We start from the raw sequence: 21,449 nt of genomic DNA on the forward strand, positions 1-21,449 counted from the left end.
CCTGGGGGTCCTGACCATGATTTTAAAAGTATGCAGAGCAACAAAGGGACTACAGTCTGCCACTGTGGAACTACACCGTGCTCTTGTGTGGTCAGTGTGTGTAGAAACAAGGAAGTGGCATTAATGTTACGGCTACTCAGTGAGTAACAGTGCAGCAGTGAGGATATGAGTAAGAGCTGAGCTTTTCAGCTTTTCTCCACACACTCATCCACGAGTCAGGGATTCCCCCCTCACCTCAGAGTCCTGGAAACAGCTCTTAAACGTCTCAGAGAAAGGTTAAAGCAATAGCTCAGCCAATAATTGACTGGCTTTCTCACAACTACAACTACAGCCTCCTGCTTTATTTTTACACTGGAGCTAAGAGGCTAACGTGGCTAAGTGACTGAAGCTCAGGAATTTGGGAAATGAGTCAAACCTGGCACTAAAAACATGGTCATAAGTGAAAGGTTTCCCATTATGAAAGTCCTGCCGGAAATGCCAACATGTTTTTAGGTTTGGTACACGTAGGAATTTGTTCTCCTAATTTAACCCAATCCGTGCAGTGAAACACACACTTACACACACACTAGTGAATACTAGGGGGCACTGTTTCAACCCTTCTTAGACTTCAGGTCATGTGACAATGTTATATTTTGATGGTGCATTTCCAACATATTTGTCTTGGGTTCATTTAAAGGTGCTAATTTTTTTTGCATTTTCTTTTTATAAATGATTTATTGCATAAAAGGATACGTTGTAGTGTTGCATTTAGAACAGTAACGTTTTTATGACTGAAAATTCAAATTGAATCTTTTCATTCGTATACATTAGGGGCTCAAATCTCACCTCGTTTCAGTTCATTTCATTGTCATTTCCATGTATTTCTTTATTTCTGGTGCCCCCCAGTGCTTTAGTTATGGAAATAACTGAAGGAGCAAGGCTCTGTTTGAATAGTTTTGTAACTTGTCTGTTGTTTTTCTGAGGGGTGAGAGGGCGGAGCAGTTATCTCCTGCTGTTCTTTTGACAAAGGTGGCAGCCGTATGCAAATAAAGTGGATTGTAAAAAAAAAAAAGTAGCACTCCCTGCTACACCTTACTCTACACATCCTGTATATTCACTGTTTCCTACTCTTCACCGAACCACAGGAAATCACACTATTATTAGTTTTATTTAAACAGATATTCTTACACTGGTAGTGTCTCTGTCACAGCTCCAGGGTCCTGTAGGTTTCGGGTTCGAGTCATGTTCCAGGTGACTGTCTGTGAGGAGTGTCTGTGTCCTACGGACACTTTTGAGTCGCCAATCCACCTACCAACGTGTGTTTTTGGAGCGTGGGAGGAAACCGGAGCACCTGGAGGAAACCCATGCAGACACACGGAAAACACACCACACTCCTCACAGACAGTCACCCGGAGGAAACCCACGCAGACACAGAGAGAACACACCACACTCCTCACAGACAGTCACCCGGAGGAAACCCACACAGACACAGAGAGAACACACCACGCTCTTCACAGTCACCCGGAGGAAACCCACGCAGACACAGGGAGAACACACCACACTCCTCACAGACAGTCACCCGGAACAGGACTCAATCCCCCACCCCCAGATCTCTGGAGCTGTGTGTCAGTGACCTGCTGCACCACTGTGCCGTCCTAGTATTACAATTGCCTATTGATAATTTAATAAAATAAGTACCTACAAATGAAGTATTAATACTCCATGTTCACCATCACTAACACTGAGATCCCCATCTGTAATTCGTCTAAACCACAAGTCACATGTACTTTTGGATACTTTTGGACACAGTATTATCCCCGAGAACAGAGCAAACCCATCACAGTCTTCTGCAGCTTTTTCCTGATGGAGCTCAGAACCACCGCAGCGTCCAATAAACTCTTCACTGTTTTTTGAACAGAACCTTATTCACTGGGTCTACAGAAGAGCTCCGGTGGTCTCTGCTCTTTGTTGAGTGCCAAAGCACTTTATAAATCTGGACTAAAGACAGAGATTTGCGCTGAAAGTTTATTGTTTTCTTTGTTGTCCTCTGGAGAGTCACGATCGCTGCTGAGAATAAAGACTGTGACTAATGTAAATGGCACAAAGAGACAGAGAAAGCCCCCTCCAGCTCTGGCTTTTCTGAGGTGGGCTAGTTGCTTGGTGATAGAGACGGTGGAATAAGAACAGCTGTCTCCTTGTGAGGGGAGAGGGTGGGGGGGGGGGGGGCTGACACAATCCAAACAGGTGTCTGACTCACTCCTGCAACAGATACGCTCTTAAATAGCTCTGCAACAAGCACGCTGTGATTGCAGTTATTTCACCGCAGCGTCAATGATGATTACTGCCATTTTCTCATTTTCAATAACTGTAACATCAGGAGCTGATTTCCTGTTAAATTCAGGGATAGTTTCCCTCTGATTTGCCAGAATGTGTTACGTATTACATTCGCTGGTCTGTAATCTGTTTGAGGGGTGGACAGAAGTAAAGTTATGCACTGGCCAGTGAAATCTAAAAGTTAAAATTCAGTGTTTCAGTGCACAATGTTTATTTATCTTCTGACAAATACACTCATCATCCAAAGCATTATCTCCACCTCCTTTTTTCTCCACTCACTGTCCATTCCCTCATCTCCACTGACCACACAGGAGCACTTGGTTGTTCTCTGTAGTCATTGTTAGACCCTCTTCTTCACTTCTCAGGACCCCCAGAGACAGGAGTTGGATCAGAGACAGCAGTGCTGCTGGAGTTTTTAAACCCTGTGTCCACTCTCTGTCCACTCTGTGAGACACTCCTCCCTCGTTGGTCCACCTTGTAGATGTAGAGTCAGAGACAGTAGCTCATCTGTCGCTGCACAGTGTGTGTCGCTCGTCCTCTAGTCCTTCATCAGTGACACAGGACGCTGTCGGCTGGATGTTTTTGGTCGGTGGACTGTTCTCAGTCCAGACACTGAGGGGTTTAAAAACTCCAGCAGCACTGCTGTGTATGATCCACTCTACACCAGCACAACACACACTAACACACCACCACCACCACCACCACCGTGTCAGTGTTACTACAGTGTTACCGTTTATGGTGGATGCTTTGGTTAAACTCAGATAAACAGGAAGTGTGCTTTAAAATGTGCAGAAGTGTATCCTCCACAGAGGATATGAACATATTGTTCATTTTTATAACTGTTCAAAAAGGGAAAAGGCCAAGCAGAAAGACAGATCACTCACTTCTGCAGCTGGCTCACTGCATCCACTCAAAATGTTCTACTGAGTTTGAACAGAGAAGTTCCCTTTAAAAAGGGAGTGAGTCAGAAAAGGAAGTAGAGTTTTCACAGCCGAGCTTCAGAGAGCAGTGAGTGAACAGAGACGAGGCCTTTTTTGGCTTCAAAGCACGTCTTTAAAGCAACAGAAAAAGAAACTCTGTTAATTTCTCTTCTCTTCAGTCACTGTGATGTAAACTCTGCCACTGTGGTCTGGAGTGTGGTGGTAGTAATGGTAACCAGACATCCCATACACAGCCCTTTACTATTCTCTACCACCACTGAACTACAGTTGCCTCCTGAACTTCCCATGGACATACTGTAATATTATAATGAGCTCAAACAGCACTGCTGTGCCTGATCCACTCACACCTGCTCTGTGGTGGTCCCGAGGGGTATACACTATGTAATCCTAATACAACAAAGTGAAGCTTAAGGGTCATTGGAGCTGATTAAATGGACAGTGAGCAAGTAAACAACAATTTGGGGTGTTTATATAAAAAAACAACAGCTCAGTATGTGTTCAATACCTCTGTAATAACAGGTTTTAGAGGCAGACGTCCGGCTCCATTCACCACCGCTGGGTTTCCAACGTTAGCTGGAAAAACTGGCTTCAATTAATACATAATTTAACAAATACCCACACAGACACAGGGAGAACACACCACATTCCTCATAGACAGTCACCCGGAGGAAACCCACGCAGACACAGGGAGAACACACCACACTCCTCACAGACAGTCACCCGGAGGAAACCCACGCAGACACAGGGAGAACACACCACACTCCTCACAGACAGTCACCCGGAGGAAACTCACGCAAACACAGGGAGAACACACCACACTCCTCACAGACAGTCACCCGGAGGAAACCCACGCAGACACAGAGAGAACACACCACACTCCTCACAGACAGTCACCTGGAGCGGGAATCGAACCCACAACCTCCAGGACCCTGGAGCTGTGTGACTGCGACACTACCTGCTGCGCCATAGTGCCGCCCCAAATGAATTATATAAATAATGATATTTTTATATACAGAACCAGTCAAATGTTTGGACACGCCCCCTCAGGGAGGATTTCCTTTGTCGTGGGCCGTTTTCCACATGTGGTGAATGTATAGTAGCAGCAAAAATTTGGACACATCTTCTCCTTCAATGGTTTTTCTCAGTTTTTATTAGTTTCTACGTTGTAAATGAATGTGGAAGACGTTAAAACTATGAAGGAGCACGTATGGAATTATGTAGTAAACAGAGAAGAATATGTTTTATACTTTAGACTCTTTAGAGAGTGATCTTAGCCCCCTGTTGCTTTGCTGACAGCTTCACACACTCTCTCCGTTCTCTCAGTCGGCTTCATGAGGTCGTCACCTGGAACGGTTTTCAGTGAACAGCCGTGGCTCATCGAGAGTTAATCTGTAGAACCGCTCTCTTCTGAATGTGTCTGAGACTGTAACTGGGGTTGTGCGGAGGTAGGGGCTGGTACACAGTTCTATACAGTGACTAGCTCTACTCCACCAATCACTGATGAGGAGATGTGTCCAAACTTTTGACTGAACACAGTTTATTTTTTAAAAAACCTGAGGGTGTTCCCCTTTAAGCACCCAAGAAAGAGAAATGAGAGTGAAGTGAACGTTTTCTTTGATGTTTAATGAACTCATAAAGAGAGTGAACATTACACATGGACACTAACCATCTTTGAAACAAACATTAGTAAAAATGGGAATAAAAATATAATATGCACTTAAATTATGGAGGAAGAGGTCAATAAATAAGCACTAAGCCTCACCCCTCCCTTCTTTTGACGGTGTTACTGAAACAGAACGGCTCACTGGCACTTCAGCATAAACACCGCGGATCAGAACACAACCGGCTCCAAGCCACAGATACAATACCAACCGTCCGATGAGCTTTAAACAAACAACTGGCCTTTTTTTGGTCAGCCTTCTCTGGCTAGAAACAGGACGGGGGTCAGTTGCCTGGACACACGTTAAACCAATTAGAAAATCATCAGTAACTCAATTAATACAAAACATGCCCAGGGAAATGACCTGAATGATTAGGGCAATGACTAGGAACACTGCAATGACTGAAGGTGACTGACTGTCTGTACTTTCAAAGGTGAGAGTCAGTTCTTCTGAGTTGTCTCTAATACGTGAGTTAGACGATAAACACTTGTGTGATAAGAATACCTTCAATGACCCAAAGACATCTTACTAAGTGTGTTTCTTCTTTTTTTCCAAAACTGCCAAAGCCACATTCACACTAGACTTTCCACAGCAAACTTTTGGAAACAAAATCCCATTCATTTTAATGGAATTCGACTGATTTTGAGTGAATCTGTGTCCGTGATGAAGAGTGCTGCTGCTTTAGCCCCGGTAACAGGAAGCGTCAGCACTGTCTACATCCTGTAAATCTACAACGCGGTGTGTGAGCATCGCATTTCATTTATTCACTCATTGTCTGTAACCCTCATACAGTTCAGGGCAGCGGTGGGTCCGGAGGCTACACGGAATCACTGGGCGCAAGGCAGGAACACACCCTGGAGGGGGCGCCAGTACTCCACAGGGCGACACACACCCACACACTCACTCTTTTGAGTCACTCATCCACTTACCAACGTGTGTTTTTGGAGCGTGAGAGGATTTCAGGGAACTGCAAAAATCTAGTGTGACTGTGGCTTTAAATAAAAGGTGATATTGTCAATCATTATCAGTCGATCAATACATCGGTCAAAGAGTCTGTGGCTGAAGTGAAGTACGCCACTCGTACGGCAGATTACAACTTATTTAAAGGGGAACATTTCTACGTAATTAAAAGGTTTTGCGGTGATGGTGAAGGGAACCAGACGTCTGACGATATCATTGCTTCTAAAAGCCCTGGTTATTATTGTTGTAGACATAGTGACACTGGATTATTTAGTTTAAACCTCAAAGACTTATGCAGGATTTGCTTTAAAAAGCAGCGGACTTCCCTCTTTAAAAGGAAAAAAACCTAATTTAAAAAACACCTATATTTTAATACATTCCATAAAATCTGATTTAACGATAAATAGATAAGATTCCTAAATCGTTCACGTTCAGAATCGAATTCTTCTCGAATACAGTCACTTCCACCTCCTTCATGAAACAGACCAGGTGTTTCTCACAAAACTGAACACCTGCAGCGTTCGTCAGCAGCCCCCCCTGGGTCCTAAAGCCCCTCCACTTCCACTCTCTCTCTCAGACTCAAAGGTCATCCGTAGGTCCTTTTCAGCAGGAGTCCTGATATTCACCCGTCAATCTCTCGCTTTAGCCCCCTCCCCTCTTCTACAGGATGAGTCTCTGGCCCAGGATCTTGCGGTTGATCTCAGCCAAGGCCACGGAGAAAACAAAGGCCTTCTCATCCGAGAGGTTGGCATAAATATCTACCTCCTTTTCCTGTTTATCTGAAAAACAAAAACAAACAAACAAAATCAGTCAATCGATGTGTGTTTAAGATCGGGGCGTACTGAGGGTCTCACACACACACACAGACACACACAGACAGACACACACACAGACACACACACAGACACACACACAGACACACAGCAATGCTCAAAACTGACCCTCAAGGTCACATGTTTGTGTCAGACTCCCCTTTCATTCAGATCACAGCTCTAAAGGTTTAGTGTGTTTCTGCCTGAACTCTTCAGCTCTCGAACAAGGCTTTCGTGACGTGTTCAGTGCAGATCATATCACTGCAGAGCTGTGGCCTGTCGTAAAGTAACCACCGGGACCCGAGGTAAACCCCCTGTTTGTGTACTACAGCTATCAGAGATCGGTTAAAGTGGTAGAGAAACCCTGCCTTTGCCTCAGAGCAGCAGAAAACAGAGCTGGGCAAGGAACTGCATCACAGTTCTTGAGACAACTTCATCAGACAAGATACACCTTCTGTTTTTCTGAGGTCGTGAGCTGCAATGTTTTCCTGAGCCTATGTTGCAGACGCTGCTTATCTGCCTTTTTAGACTCTCTGGCTTATAGCCACCATTTCCTGTAAGCGTATCCCAACGGTAGGAGCAATAACTACACAGTCATCACTTCAACTGCTCTTTAGTTGATCATTTTCCAATAAGATGTGGTCACATCTTTATCGAATCCTACAGATATTCGGGGACTGGGCCTCTTCTAAGAACTGGGGTTTCGGCCTCTCTCCCCTCTCAAACCGTACTGTTTATGCCACATATCTAATCTTAAAACTTCCGTTTTCACTTGTCTATAACTCAACACGGTCTAAATCTGGTCTTCAGCTCTTAACATGCTTCCTACTTCAGTTCGCTCTTCACATGTGTGCCCTGGTATTCATCTCTCTGCTGTATGTTCCTGTTGTCTTTTATTTCTGTGCTGTTAATGTTTGTATCCACTCTGGGATCCGTTTTCCGATCTCGTGGAATAGAAAAGCACTTAATAAAATCCAAAATATCATCAGAATTATAAAAAGAAAAAGGCTCCGTCTCTTGTTCTCCGACAGCGACAGCACCATTTCGAAACCTCTTTTTAATGAAAGCCGCAGCTGCTGAGAAAGGAAACACAATACTCTGAAAAGTCATTTATCATGATAACGATAACACACTGCCGTATTCCTCTGAGCTGATCACACACCGGAACTTCAAAAACAGCAACGCTCTTTATTCAGCTCTCAGTGTAAATCATTCATCTACAGCACAAAGCAGCCACACTCCTCCAGAGACTGAGGAACACTGAAATTAGTTTCCCACAGAGCATCGAGAGCATGCTCAAGTTTATCAGTGGTTTATGACATGGTTTGTTTATTTTATTTAAGAGGAAGAAAAGAAAAGATTAAAGCTGCACTCTGTAAAATTTGATTTTTTTCTCCCACACTTCTGAGGTCATTTTGTCAGTTTCAAGTTGTTGTTTTGTTGGTAATTAAAAGAGTGTGTGTAATAATTTTGACACAAATCTAATTCCATTAAATCCAAGGCTTTGAAGGCTCCTTCAAAAACGTTCACACTCTACACTTCAATCTGCTTATGGAAATGTTCTTCCACACATTTCATGCAATTACATATTTCCACCAGAGAGGTCGCCAATGCACCAAACTAATCTAGTGCAGCTCTAAAGAAAAGTACAAATCCACCACAGAAAACTCACTTCTACACATTTCCATTCACAGTTTGAAATAAATATAATGCTAAAAACTATGAGGGAAAGATAATAAACGGAAAGATATCATGTCTTTTTTCTATAGATGTGTATTTGAAGCAGGTATCTTTACCAGAAGCATGCACATTTTTGCACAAAAGCGCAAGTTGATTTAATATTGGGATATTTTCTGCTCATCAGATAAAGGTAATTAATAAATCAGTGGTCAATCACTTGCAAAAACCACTCATTTCCTAAGAATAGCGCACTACATTTCATTATAAATCCTTTAAAAATGAAGTGGTCTCATTGGATTTGAACGTTCGAGATATTTTTTCGCTCCTCTGACACTGACAGCTGAGCTGAGAACCGTTTTAAAACAGATGTGGAAAATGAGCAGTTGCGTGGATGACTCAAAAAGGAGAGAATGACTGCAGTGACTGGTGCTGGAGGAGAGAAAAAAAAATGACAAACTGAGTGCGGCCACGAAAGAGGAGAGTTTCAGGGCATTGAATCAGCTACAAAGAGAACCGTAATGAAACTGTCAAACCCAGCAAAAGATGAATCACAACTTACATGAATGAGAACCTGTTCACTTCTATTTGAAGCACAGTGAAAGTAATGAATTTGGTCATCTTTCACTTTTAATCAAACGGAAGGATGATGACATCTTTTAAAAGCAGCGTTCTGCATCTTTTAAACATGAGGGGATTCTTATAGCTTCAAACAGATCTGTTCCAAATCAGAGACCACCCTTCATTTATTAATGGCCATTAAGTTCAAGATATTAATTTTTCAGGGGAGACATTTCAAAGATGATTAGACCCAGGAGTTCCCGAATCTGGAGTTCAAAATAAATAAATGAATAAATAAACAGCAGAGGGCCTCCGTGGGAAACGGCAGGAGATGTGTCCAGTGTCCATTACATTAGACGCCGTTTGAAAAGGAACGGTGGGTTTGGTCATTTTTTGTTGTTGATTTATTGTCCGAGAAATAACTGCGATAAACGATATTATTGTCATTGTATGCCACTCGGAATTGGATAATAAAACTGTTTAAATACCATAAATATATAAAGCATAACCAATATTTTCAAACCAAACCAGATAACGGCTCCAGAAGAGAGAGAGATCAGAGAAAACCAGAGAAGAGAACAGAGCGAGGGGCTAAAACACTGGTAACGTTCGTTCTTATGTAAACATCTTGTGTAAAAAATGATATGAATCTGTCGGAAAGCCCACACTGAGAAAAGGAAATAGACACAAAAGAATATTTGCCGTTCAAACTGCTGGTGTTTCTCATAATGGCGGAGTGGCTCGGAGCCCTAGAGCCGAGAGCTCAGTATCACTGAAAGTGAGAAACATCAAGTGCAACCAACACCTCAAACTGAACTTTGGAGATGTGGCTGCAAAGTTCTTTCAAACTGAAAGTGAGTCTCCTGAACAGACTGGAAGTGGGAATAAAACAATAAATGTGCTGTGATATTTAGCTGTTAAGGCTTTTGTGGAAAACTTTAGTTCCTCCTTTGTTTGCTCCAGACACAAATGTGTATTTGATGACCATTCTGTGGAAATGACATAAACAAAGGGATGGTCTCTGAGTTTGAATATAATCAGAGCATAGTTGAACCTACTCCACTGCATTTCCAAGTCGTTTACCTTTGTCCTCCTCTTGCTTCTTCAGGCCAACCGTCTTTGGTCTGCCCCGGCCTCTCCGGATCTGATCGGACTGGCTGTTGGTTCGCGAGCGTCTCCTGTTCTCCATGTCATTTGTGGGTGTTAAGTTGATTTTCTCCTTCCTAATCCTTTCTGTTCGTCTTCTCTTCGCGTCCAGTTGTCCTGAAGAAAGATCACAACGGAAACCTGAAGAGTCTAATATACATAATAATAGATTTATTTTTTCATAGAAATGTATTTATTATAATTATTTTAAAATATATAGTGCATTTTTTTAGAAAACATAATGACTGCAATTAAAAAACAGAGTAATTCTATGTGATTATTAACACGGTAGACTGTCCATCTTGATTAAAGTGAAGTGAGAACCCTGAGCACAGCAGGCAGTGTCACATTTACACAGCTCCAGGGACCTGGAGGGTGTGGGTTCGATCAGGAGTGTGGTGTGTTCTCCCTGTGTCTGCGTGGGTTTCCTCCAGGTGACTGTCTGTGAGGAGTGTGGTGTGTTCTCTCTGTGTCTGCGTGGGTTTCCTCCGGGTGACTGTCTGTGAGGAGTGTGGTGTGTTCTCTCTGTGTCTGCGTGGGTTTCCTCCGGGTGACTGTCTGTGAGGAGTGTGGTGTGTTCTCTCTGTGTCTGTGTGGGTTTCCTCCGGGTGACTGTCTGTGAGGAGTGTGGTGTGTTCTCTCTGTGTCTGCGTGGGTTTCCTCCGGGTGACTGTCTGTGAGGAGTGTGGTGTGTTCTCTCTGTGTCTGTGTGGGTTTCCTCCGGGTGCTCTGGTTTCCTCCCACAGTCCAAAAACACGTTGGTAGGTGGATGGGAGACTCAAAAGTGTCCGTAGTTGAGAGTGTGTGAGTGAATGTCTGAGTGTGTGTCACCCTGTGAAGGACTGGCGCCCCCTCCAGGGTGTGTTCCTGCCTTGCTCCAGACCCACCGTGACCCTTAATTTGATAAGCGTTACAGACAATGAATGAATGAGAACCCTGAGTCGCTGCAATATCCCAGAACACTTTTTTGTCTTTAACCCACTCCCCATTTGTGTGAGTCTGAGGTTTAACTTTGACATCCTTTCGAAAAAATAAAAATAGAAAGGCTTTGTGACCAAGAACCACACTGCACAGATCGTTCACAGATATAACACCATGATAACACCACCAGGACTAGCCCAAGTCTAGCATTAATGCAGGGTTCATTTCTAAGCACACATGCACACAGCTCCACACACAGTTATTAGATTGTGGCTTCTACACTCAAACAATGCACTGTGTTGGGAATCCAGAATCTCCCAGTGTGGCACGTTAAGCACCGTCTGGCTGCAAAAGGCATTACTTTAAGACGTATGTTGCACACTACGTAGGACACACAAAACTTTAAAGTAGGTTTGATAAGAGAGGGTAGAGAACGTATAAAACAACGTGAACCGATGGCTTACACCAGCACGCCTCGTTAATTCACCGCTCCACACAGACACAACATGATCTTTCACTCTCAAACAATCGCTCTCCTGGACTTCTCTCACATTAACCCTTCCCATCCCCCCACATCTACAGCACAAAAAGATGTAGGGGGGGCGTATGTTTGAGAGGGAGAGAGAAAGAGAAACGGCATTTCAGTGAACACACAGGCATCACTTTTTAAAGGCTGTTCTAATTAGTGGTGAGACGCTCATTAGCACAGGAGACCTTAGCTACTCTATGCAAGGTTTATTTATAGTCTCTCTCTCTCGCTGTTCTGATTACATCATCAGCTAGTTTAACTGTAAGTTGCAAATATCACTCGATATAATCAGCCAACCGTCACATTATTCAGACCCTAGGGGCTCCATTAACCTGCACACACCCTGCTCTCAGGGGATCTGACAAAAGTGTCCTGTTTCTAAAGCGTATCAATTGTTTTTGAAATTTTTGTGCAAATGCAAAGTGCAGGAGACGTGTAAATTATGTCGGAAACAAACCAAAACTTATTATTTAAGGGGTTTGTCCCAATGGCGTTGACAAAGACACAGCAATGCAAACAGCCTGTTTAACACTGAAGGAGAAAAAGGGACTGGAAATGGTCTGATAAAAAAAAAAATTAAGGAATGTTGTTGGTTACTAAAACCACACGTGTGGGTAGGACCTCGGGGAAAAGAAATGAATTCAGCAAAACACAGCAGATGGGCTCTTTAAAGCTGTATAGTGTGTGTGGATTTATTATTTTTTTTAAATAATATTTTAACTGGATTTTTCCATAAACAAGAACAGAGAAAAAAAAACCCACACAAACACCTCACAATTATGTTATTATTTAGAATTGAGAATTGAATTGAGTAATAAAAATAATTAGAAAATGTGGTGGACGTTCCAAGTCCTCGTCAACATCCACGTCACGGAAAGCTCCAACAAACAAATAAATAAGTAAATGGAAAGGTTTCAGGAAAAAATGAGTGTGTGGATCTTAAAAAGCTGGTGGTATTTTATTACAGTGTGGTGTTATTCCACCCTCCCCCCTCCCCCCTCTGTCTGTGTTTGGCCAGGAATCCATCGCTGTCAATAACCTGCCCTGACAAGAACTGCCCTGTTCTGAGAAGACTTTCTCCGATGAGTAACTTCACTGCACAAATCACAAGAACAGGCCTTGTGTCAACACCCCTCACAGGTCAGACGTCTTTAAAACCTTGATATAACATTTATCCGCAGAGAACTGCTGGGTTCGTCCTGTAGAGGACACGTATATATTATAATTGGAGACAGCAGGCAGTTACATTTAACACTGTAATAACGCAGTGCTCATAGTAACGTGGCTGTCTGTTGTCTCCAGCTGAAAAATGTAAAGCGGGATGAGGACAAACCCAGATAATTCTCTGTTGATGGAGAATGGATGGTCTTATCAAGATTTAAAGAAGTCTAACACAGGAGGAGAAGGGTTGACATAAAGCTGTGCAATGCATGCGCTTGTCCAAGTTGGGAATAAATCCAAAATAATAAAAGAAAACAGAAGTAAAATCAATATTTCAGCTGATTTTCAGCAGCGCGAGAGACTGGAGCGGCCTGAATACAAGCCTGACCTATTTAAAACACAGAGGAACATTATTCTTAGCTTTGTGAATATAGAGTGCACACTGCTTTGAGAGGAGGAGGCTGGGAGGACAAGAGAATCTTATACTGTGTGTAATAAATTCTGCTGTACACAAATCAGCCACAAGATTAAAACCACGCATAAGTGAAGGCAGTAACACTATCACAACACATGACCTGTTGGATTTGATTTTTAATTATGTATTAATAACTTAGTACAAAGATTTAGCTAAAAGATTAGTCTTAAAATGATAATAATTCTGTTTATTTATTTCAATTATTCCTGGGACAATAATTCCCTCAAAAAATAAAAGGCCTAAGAACCACATTGTGATGTTTATAATGTTTTGGTCAGAACACCTCCAAGAGCTCCTACTTTAAAATGGTTGGTAACTATCAAAAGTGGTGTAAAAGGGGACAAGCAGTGACCTGGGGGTGGGGTCACGGGCCCCACGGCTCACTGATGTGTGAAAGAGCGAAGGCGACTCCGTCTGCTGCGATTCAATAGAAGAGCAACTGTAGCACACAGCGCTGAAAGAGTTAATGCTGCTCTCCTAGAAAGGGGTCAGAACGCAGTGGAGCACAGCTTGCTCCGTATGGGGTTGTGTGGGCCACCTGCTGGCCCCTTCACTCCCCTAGCACCAATGATCCTTGGACACCCACAACCCTGTCGCCGATTCACCGGTCATTTGACCGTGCGCACCACGAGAGCGCCTGTTTGATGACAAGCTGCTGAATATTACATCACTGTAACCAGATAATTAACGGTTTTAATCTTGTGGCTGAACAGTGTTATAATAAATTGTATATAACCAGCTTAATTCGTTCAAGGCGTCTTTTTTGCTCAGCTGCTTAAATATAATAATAGTTTATATTATTCTGTTTATTCGTTCATTCTCCTCTGTGTCTTTGTCTATTGTTCTTTTCTTCTTTATAGTCAGAGTATTGTATTGGCTGCAATATTGTTGTCACGTCCTGTTTATTATGTCCTGTGCACACTCACGAAGACAATTCCCTTTCTGCGTGAAATAAAATACACAGCTCTGAACCCTCTTTTGTAACATATTCATTTACTTATTCCCTTCTTGAGAAGAAAAACAGCAAGTCATAAAAAATGTACACATCACAAACAGATCACGGCGATACGGACACAGTTCTCATGCGACGATGACACGTGGTTCTGTTATTTGTAAGAGCTATGTTAGTATTCCTGGGCTGGGTTATGTGTCAATACGAGATAACTGTAGACTATATCACATTATACACAGTTTATTAGTCTTCCCAGCGTTCCATAAAGAGAGGGTCTGTGTTAAGCATTCCATTCATAGCTCCCAACCTCGCAGCACACCCAGCGGTTACGCCACACAATGCCAAAAATATGTGCCTCAAAGAAACACGAAAAGGCAAGACGCAGTCATTTTAAATGATTCTGATTCCCACTGCGAGTCTTTCTTATACGATATGTTCCTGGAAATGAGGAAAACAAAACAAACAAAAACCAGTGGATCTGATTATATCAATAATAATGCAGTATAAACTTTGCCTGAAAAAGAGCGGAGCTGCAACACAGGCTTTTAAAATGATTCATATTCAAACTTATATATTCCTTAAAATCCCAAGTACAATGAGAAAACAAGGGTATTAAAGGACACAACTCCAGCATAAAGTACCAACGAAATCTAAGTAAAAGCCACAAACTACAAACTGAAAATGACAAATACAGACACAAAATGGAGAACAAAAAGAGGTTTCTTATGTAGAACGTTAAACTAATACAGTACAGAGAGCCTGAAAACAATGTGCTGAATAATACAGGTCTGTTCAAATGACTCTGGATCCCAGCGGAGGGTTTCTATATTCAATAGGTGTATTCCTGAAAATGAGGAAGCACCGATAAAACAAAAACCCTATAGAAAAACAGGGGGCTTCCATTCTATAGAATAAAAACACAGTTAAACAGAGCCCAGAAAAGCTCAGTAATCTGTGAATCTGTTCTCCTTTGCTGCTGCCAGGTTAAACAAGCTCATTACAAAACAAGCTGCTCTCATCATCACTTACATAACACTGCACTCAATTTACAACTCGGATCTGTTTTTTAACACACAGCCTCCTCAAACGAATGCAATAAAACCAAAAAATAAACGTCTGAATGTGAATGTATTTCAGCGTTTAGTTAAAGATTGTTTACTGCTCATCAGCGGTGAGTTAAACTATTGTCACACACTATCTATCTATATATATATATTTCAAAGAGTGTGTTCAGAGGACTGGAAATGTTAAATGTGATGTGGAGGAGGGAGGCTGGGAGACTGAAGCCTTTCAGACGGATTTAAAGAGCCCATCCCCCTCGTTTCCACTCCTCTCTCAACTCACTCAAGCAAACATTCATTTCAGCAGAGGCCACTAAAGCCCTTCAGTCCTGACTTTACCTGACCCAACTTTATTCTGCTGACCACACAATGTTACCTAGGCTTTGCCGGGCCGGCCTTGAAGAGAGGTTAATGAAACAGAGACTGATTCAGTTTAATGTAATCTTCATAAATCATGTGGGTTTTTTTTTTTTAACTAATAAATGTCTGATTTAAAAACCTATTTTATTTGAAATAATCAAAGCCTTGTTTGTGACTATTTCATCACGTTCATTGATGTCTTTAAAAGGTGCTCTGTGACACGAGCAGTGCATTGTTGCACAAACACTACAATAGGTGTGGGGCTGGGAAAATGCCATCGCTGTTATTCAGCTTTATGTTAATCTCATGCACGAAACACGCCTCTGAGTAACTGAAATGTTAATTATTTCCATATTTCTTAGAGGGAAGTAGGTGTTACACAAACACCCGGGCCTATACTTCACTGTAAGAGTCTTAAACATAGCATTTTGTTAATGTGGTCACAGTTGCAGAACCACATTCTTCACACACACACACACACACAGCCAGCCCAACAGTCCCAAATACAAAAAACAAACATTCACAAGCTCTTAAACCAGGGTTTTTTTTCAAAGAAGCAATGCCATTTTTACCACAGTTGTTTGAACCATAAAATAGTTATTATTTTGACTCTTTTCTGTAAAGTTCCCAGCTTCATAAATCAATTTCACTTCCATGGGGAGGCCATGTTTAAAACAGTTAGTCTTTATGATGAATGTAGGCCACGAGGTGGGAGTATAGCAGTGAAAAGTCATCACTGGAGATGACTGATAGATTCCTCCTGTAAATGTGAAGATATAGCCTTTACCTAAACCAGGAGGAGATCTCTCACTCAGCTTTGCGTTCAGAAGTTTTCGGCTGATGAAGACGTAGCCACAAGGACAGGATTTACACGCTACAGGAATCTGAGCCAGAGAGAAACACAAACATTACCACGCTCTCCTAACATTACAGCACTTCATTTCAGTCTTAAAGTCCCCCTCCGGTCACTGATTAATCCCCAAAACTCCTCTCTGTTCAGACACACACACACACATTATTTCTAAGAAAATAAAATCCCATAAAATGGCTTAGTTCCCACCTCTCCCTCCTCTTCCCATTCCTCTCACACTGCATCTCAATATAACCCCAGCCCCTTAATTTGACAGGAACAGTTACATAGGTTTGTGACATATGAAACCCCATTCGTCTGAATCTGTTTTTGAGACGGTGTCTGGAACGCTGTCGTCTAAAATGCAGAGCCAAACGCTCCTCAAAAACACAGGAATGTGGACTACCATTAAACCCTCAGTGTTTTTGAACCAAATATTGCACATTATATTGTATCATTTCTATAAATTGTGGAATGTTTTAAGTAAAAATGCTAACATCCCTTTATTTAGGTGTCAAAGATACATATCTAACAGGGTATAAATGTCTAAGAGGGTGTAAATATAATATCACTGTGTATTTGTATGTATCCTGTAACAGTGACCATAATATGGGCCATCATATGAGGTTTTGTTTCTACACTGACTGTCTCTCTCTCTCTCTCTCTCTCCACCCCACTAACTCATACCCTCCCTCCCTCTCTCTCTCCTTCCCTCTCTCCCTCTCTCCTGTTACTGTTGTGACAAAACCAAAATGGTAGCTTTACAGGAGAAAGGGAAAAAAATGCTCTTAACCTGTAATAGAAGTTAATGGATTATGAAAGTTAAAAGACACCCCCCCCCACCCAAGTCTGAGTCATTTCTATTTATCCATTCATTGTGAAACAGGGACACGCTCTTAAGGCCCTTTGGCATTGATAAATAATATAATGAAATAAACAACAGAAACTGAGATAGAATATGCCATGAGCGTGTCATGATATAGGCCAATACTTCATTACACGTACATACATGCCTATCCCACATGTTATACAGACAGTACACACAGGCGTAAAATACATTATAATAAGCATGTCATAGAAAAATAAGTAAAGATGGCAGGTCAGTATTAAAATACAAATGTATGTATTAACAAATGCTCTGTACATTCAGTGGAAAATGTATTTAATATATTCATCTGCATATGTTACGTTAACAGTTGAACATATTGTACATTATATATATATTTTTTTCTTTTGTATTTCAATTGTTATATATATTTGGGTAATATTGTACAACATGTAAACATCCAGCAGTATATTAAGCAGTCTAATCCTCTACTGTGTTTATGAAATTACAGCATAAAATAATAAAAGCTCTATATCAATCTATAAGAGCACTGTAATATATCTAATCACTAATATCTAATAAATATCTTACAGTCTGAGAGCTGCTAGAGGAGACAGCTGAATTAATGCTGTTAAGAAAATAAAGCAACAGCACTTTTTACCTCAGCTTTACCGAGTTATATTTAGACCAAAACAAAGAGCAGATGTTTTAAAGAGCTAAAAATATCATATTAATGCCCTATAATATTACTTAAGCTTCGGAATTGCATTACTGCAATGAACTCATACTGAATACAAATGAAAGTCAGGCCCATTTCACCAGTATTTTAATCGAATTTTCTGGTCCACCTTAAATGCCGTTACAGCCCCATACAACTGCAGCGTTATTTAAGGTGGACCGGAAAATTCCACATAAGAAGCTGGCGAACAGTGCAGCCAACTTCAGTATTGCGAATATATACTTCAAAAATGATATTTTGACAATTAAAATAGGCTTTAAAAGGGTCGTAATTGTTTAAATACAGCCAACATTAATCGCTTTGAGATTCAGGTACGTGTATTATAAAGATATTCAACCTATTTCGCTACATTTTACTTCTTTTTAGGCTAATTTGTCTTATTGTGTTCTATGGAAAATGTAAATAAATGAGTTAAATAAGAAAAAACATACCAGAAAATGCTAAGCAGTTTAACATTATAATCAATACTGGGAGATATTAGATATATAGACCAGATTTACTAAATTAAAAATGATTTATCTGGTCAATATTATTTTTATTTATTTATATAATGGATATTTATAGATATTACATTTTATATCAGAGACGAGAGATATCTGGGAGTGCATTAAAGGTCCTGTCAACACAACTTTACAATTTAACTGTCCATAAACATTAATATTAAAATTAAAACCGAAAATAATAGTAATTGTTAATAATAATAATAATGACTTACCTGTTGGTCACATTCTGGACAAGATTTAGTGGCCATTTTCACTTTCTTCACTTTATTTGTAGACATGATTAAAAGTAAGTCCAGTCTTTATGTCTCTTTCTTTTTCTTGTGTGTGTGTGTGTGTGTGTTGCAGGCTTTGCTTCAACACACACACACTCACATCACACACAGAGATACACTCTCTCTCACCCACACTCCACCAACACTAACACCAATTCCACACTCACTCACTCACACACTCAAACACACACACACTCACTCAAACACACGTACAGACACACACACACACACACTCAAACCATATGAAATCTAAACTCCAAACGCTTTCCCATTCTTTTCAACTGCGCATGCGCCCTGCGCACATGTGTCGTTTACCATCAAGTCGACTCTTTTAACCGACTCATTTGCGTGAGAGCTGAATCTCTTTGAAAAAAGAACACTGTTGTCTCAGGTAAATTAAAGGGACCTATGAGGAAACCTTGAAATGCCTCCACTTCTCTAAAACAAAATGAAATAAGTGGGATGGTGAATAATGCAGAATGTACATTCATGTCCAGAGCTGTGTTTGAATTGTAAACTGCATTAAAACTTTAAAGTCCTTCATCTTTCCAATAGGAAAAGAGCTTATAAGAAAGTTCCTATTAAACAATTCTCAGATCTCAGCTCATTTATCTAGCTAACTGAGCAATCTTGTTGTGTGGAATACCCCCCTGATTGGCTGCTTCATTGTTTATTGTGTTTTTCTCAATGTCACAACAATAAAAAATAAAATATATAAAACAATCTCAATCTGAATTTGCAACTTAGTTTCCTTCTACGAGCGGTACATCATAGTTTTGAAACTATTAGTCATTTCATACTACACCAGACAGAAAATAATTTAAAATGAATGGAAGACAACATCACTAAGATGATTCAGATAAAAAAAAAAATAAGCCGCTGAATGAGGATTCATTTGAGAGCCGACTCCAAAGAATCGACTCTACCGTCATTGCTTCCTTGTGTTAGCCGCACTGGGCATGCGCACTGCGGCACTCAGGCATCACGTGGTGGAAGAACAATAAAGAAAAATAATACATGTAAAAGAAAAAAGAAATTCATGTTTTACAGTTGTTATTTAAACACGGCTTGGTAACAGTTTGATGATAGGCTCAGTGCCATGTGTTTGTTTGTGATTTATTAAAATAATAACAGTTATAATAATATAAGGAGACTGGGACTACAGCTCGTGCATTTTTTCATTTGTGTGTGTGTGTGTGTGTGTGTGTGTTCTTTGTGTGGCTCTTTGTGTTCCCAGGAAGTTGTTGAAAACATGAACATTTTCACGTTGTTAAGGCACTGCTCTTCAGAAGAAAAATATAACTCCCCCATCTCCATTCTCCACAAACAACACACCATTAAACACTGCAGCTTTTATTAGAAAAAATAAAACACAAACACAAACAAATAAAAACAGTAAACACAGCGGTAAAATAAACCAACACAAAAACACCAAATATGAGAGGAAACTAGATCATTTTAAAAATAAACTAGATTCTATAAAACTGATAATTTACACAAAGGCTCCAGGTTTGTGTGAATCTTATTGCAGGAGGTTGATAAATGTTTTAAATTTAGTTTAGCAGCTTAAACATATGTATAAACATTTCACACAAATGTAGATTACTTCAGAAACATACATTTTTCAAATAATTTCAGTCATTTGTAAATTTAAATAAAAATATTAACTGGAAAAGCGGTTAAAGATAATGAATGAATGAATGAATGAATGAACATCCTCTAAATACATTTCAAGTTGAATAGTGTCCGAGATAAAGCCAAAGTCTTTGAGAACTGTGTAACAGCAGGGCCACATGGAAAAGGCTGAAACTTAAAAAGAGGAGGAAGTTCATAGTACAAATAGCTGAATAAATCAAGGGTGTCGTAATAAAAGGCGTGCCATCCAATCAGCTACAGATGTTTAAAAATAGATTTAGAAATGCAAAATAATCAGTGTTTTTGAATTATTGTTTACGTCCTCGTGTTATAGAGAAATAAAGAAGAAGAAGCTGTGTGAGATCTGTCTCTTTGTCACCTCTGAGTATGACTCAGTGGAGGGGTTTTATCAGATAAAATGAGTGTGTATAAGAACAACTTTTAAAATATTATATTTCTAGAGAATGTTGTAAATTAGTTTATGGATTTGCACAGTGTGTGAACTGAAATTACTCACATTTATTTAAAAATATATTATATATACTCATTTCTAACATGAGGTCATTGTAGTTGTAAGTTCATTTGTCCACCAGAGGGCAATGTTTCATTATTCTCTGAAGCAGCTCGGCAAACCTGCTGAGTGTGCATAGCTACTGTAAACCCATTTTCATTTGATTATTTTAGAAAAAGTCCATGTATACAAACCAGTGTGTGTGTGTGTGTGTGTGTGTACAAAAATTGTACATCCAGTATACATTATGTGTACTCCATTCACAATCCTGGGCTACATGATGTAGCGTAGTTACCCCAAGTTCAGGCCACTTTAATTACAATATTGGAAATCTTAGCTAACTGTAAATAAATAGAAGTACTTTACTCACTCCAATCAACATTTTTCAGGAGTCAAATGTGTGTAGATTATTGTCCAAGACTTCCTTTACTTTGAAAGAAAATATGTTTTTAGATACAAACGCTTTTGTTTAAGTAGGTGCCAATACTGCTAAGATTACTAGCGCCCCCTAACTTCGGCCACATCCCCTGCAAACGAGACAGTTACTACCACATTCAGTGGTTTTGAGAGGTTCACAATGAGA

At 40.5% G+C, this 21,449-nt stretch overlaps 1 protein-coding gene across 1 annotated transcript; it reads right to left on the minus strand.

The window, feature by feature from the left end:
- Positions 1-4,866: 4,866 nt before the first annotated feature.
- Positions 4,867-18,941, minus strand: LOC136676870 (UPF0547 protein C16orf87 homolog). The gene is made up of 4 exons (XM_066654138.1): positions 18,661-18,941; positions 16,318-16,414; positions 10,009-10,188; positions 4,867-6,654 (listed from the first exon to the last, which is right to left on the minus strand). Exons 1-4 carry the CDS (start codon positions 18,724-18,726, stop codon positions 6,536-6,538), a joined length of 462 nt encoding a protein of 153 aa, XP_066510235.1. The 5' UTR covers positions 18,727-18,941; the 3' UTR covers positions 4,867-6,535.
- Between the last annotated feature and the right edge of the window lie 2,508 nt (positions 18,942-21,449).

This window comes from Hoplias malabaricus, chromosome X2 (genome assembly GCF_029633855.1).
Source record: "Hoplias malabaricus isolate fHopMal1 chromosome X2, fHopMal1.hap1, whole genome shotgun sequence".
NCBI lineage: Eukaryota > Metazoa > Chordata > Actinopteri > Characiformes > Erythrinidae > Hoplias > Hoplias malabaricus.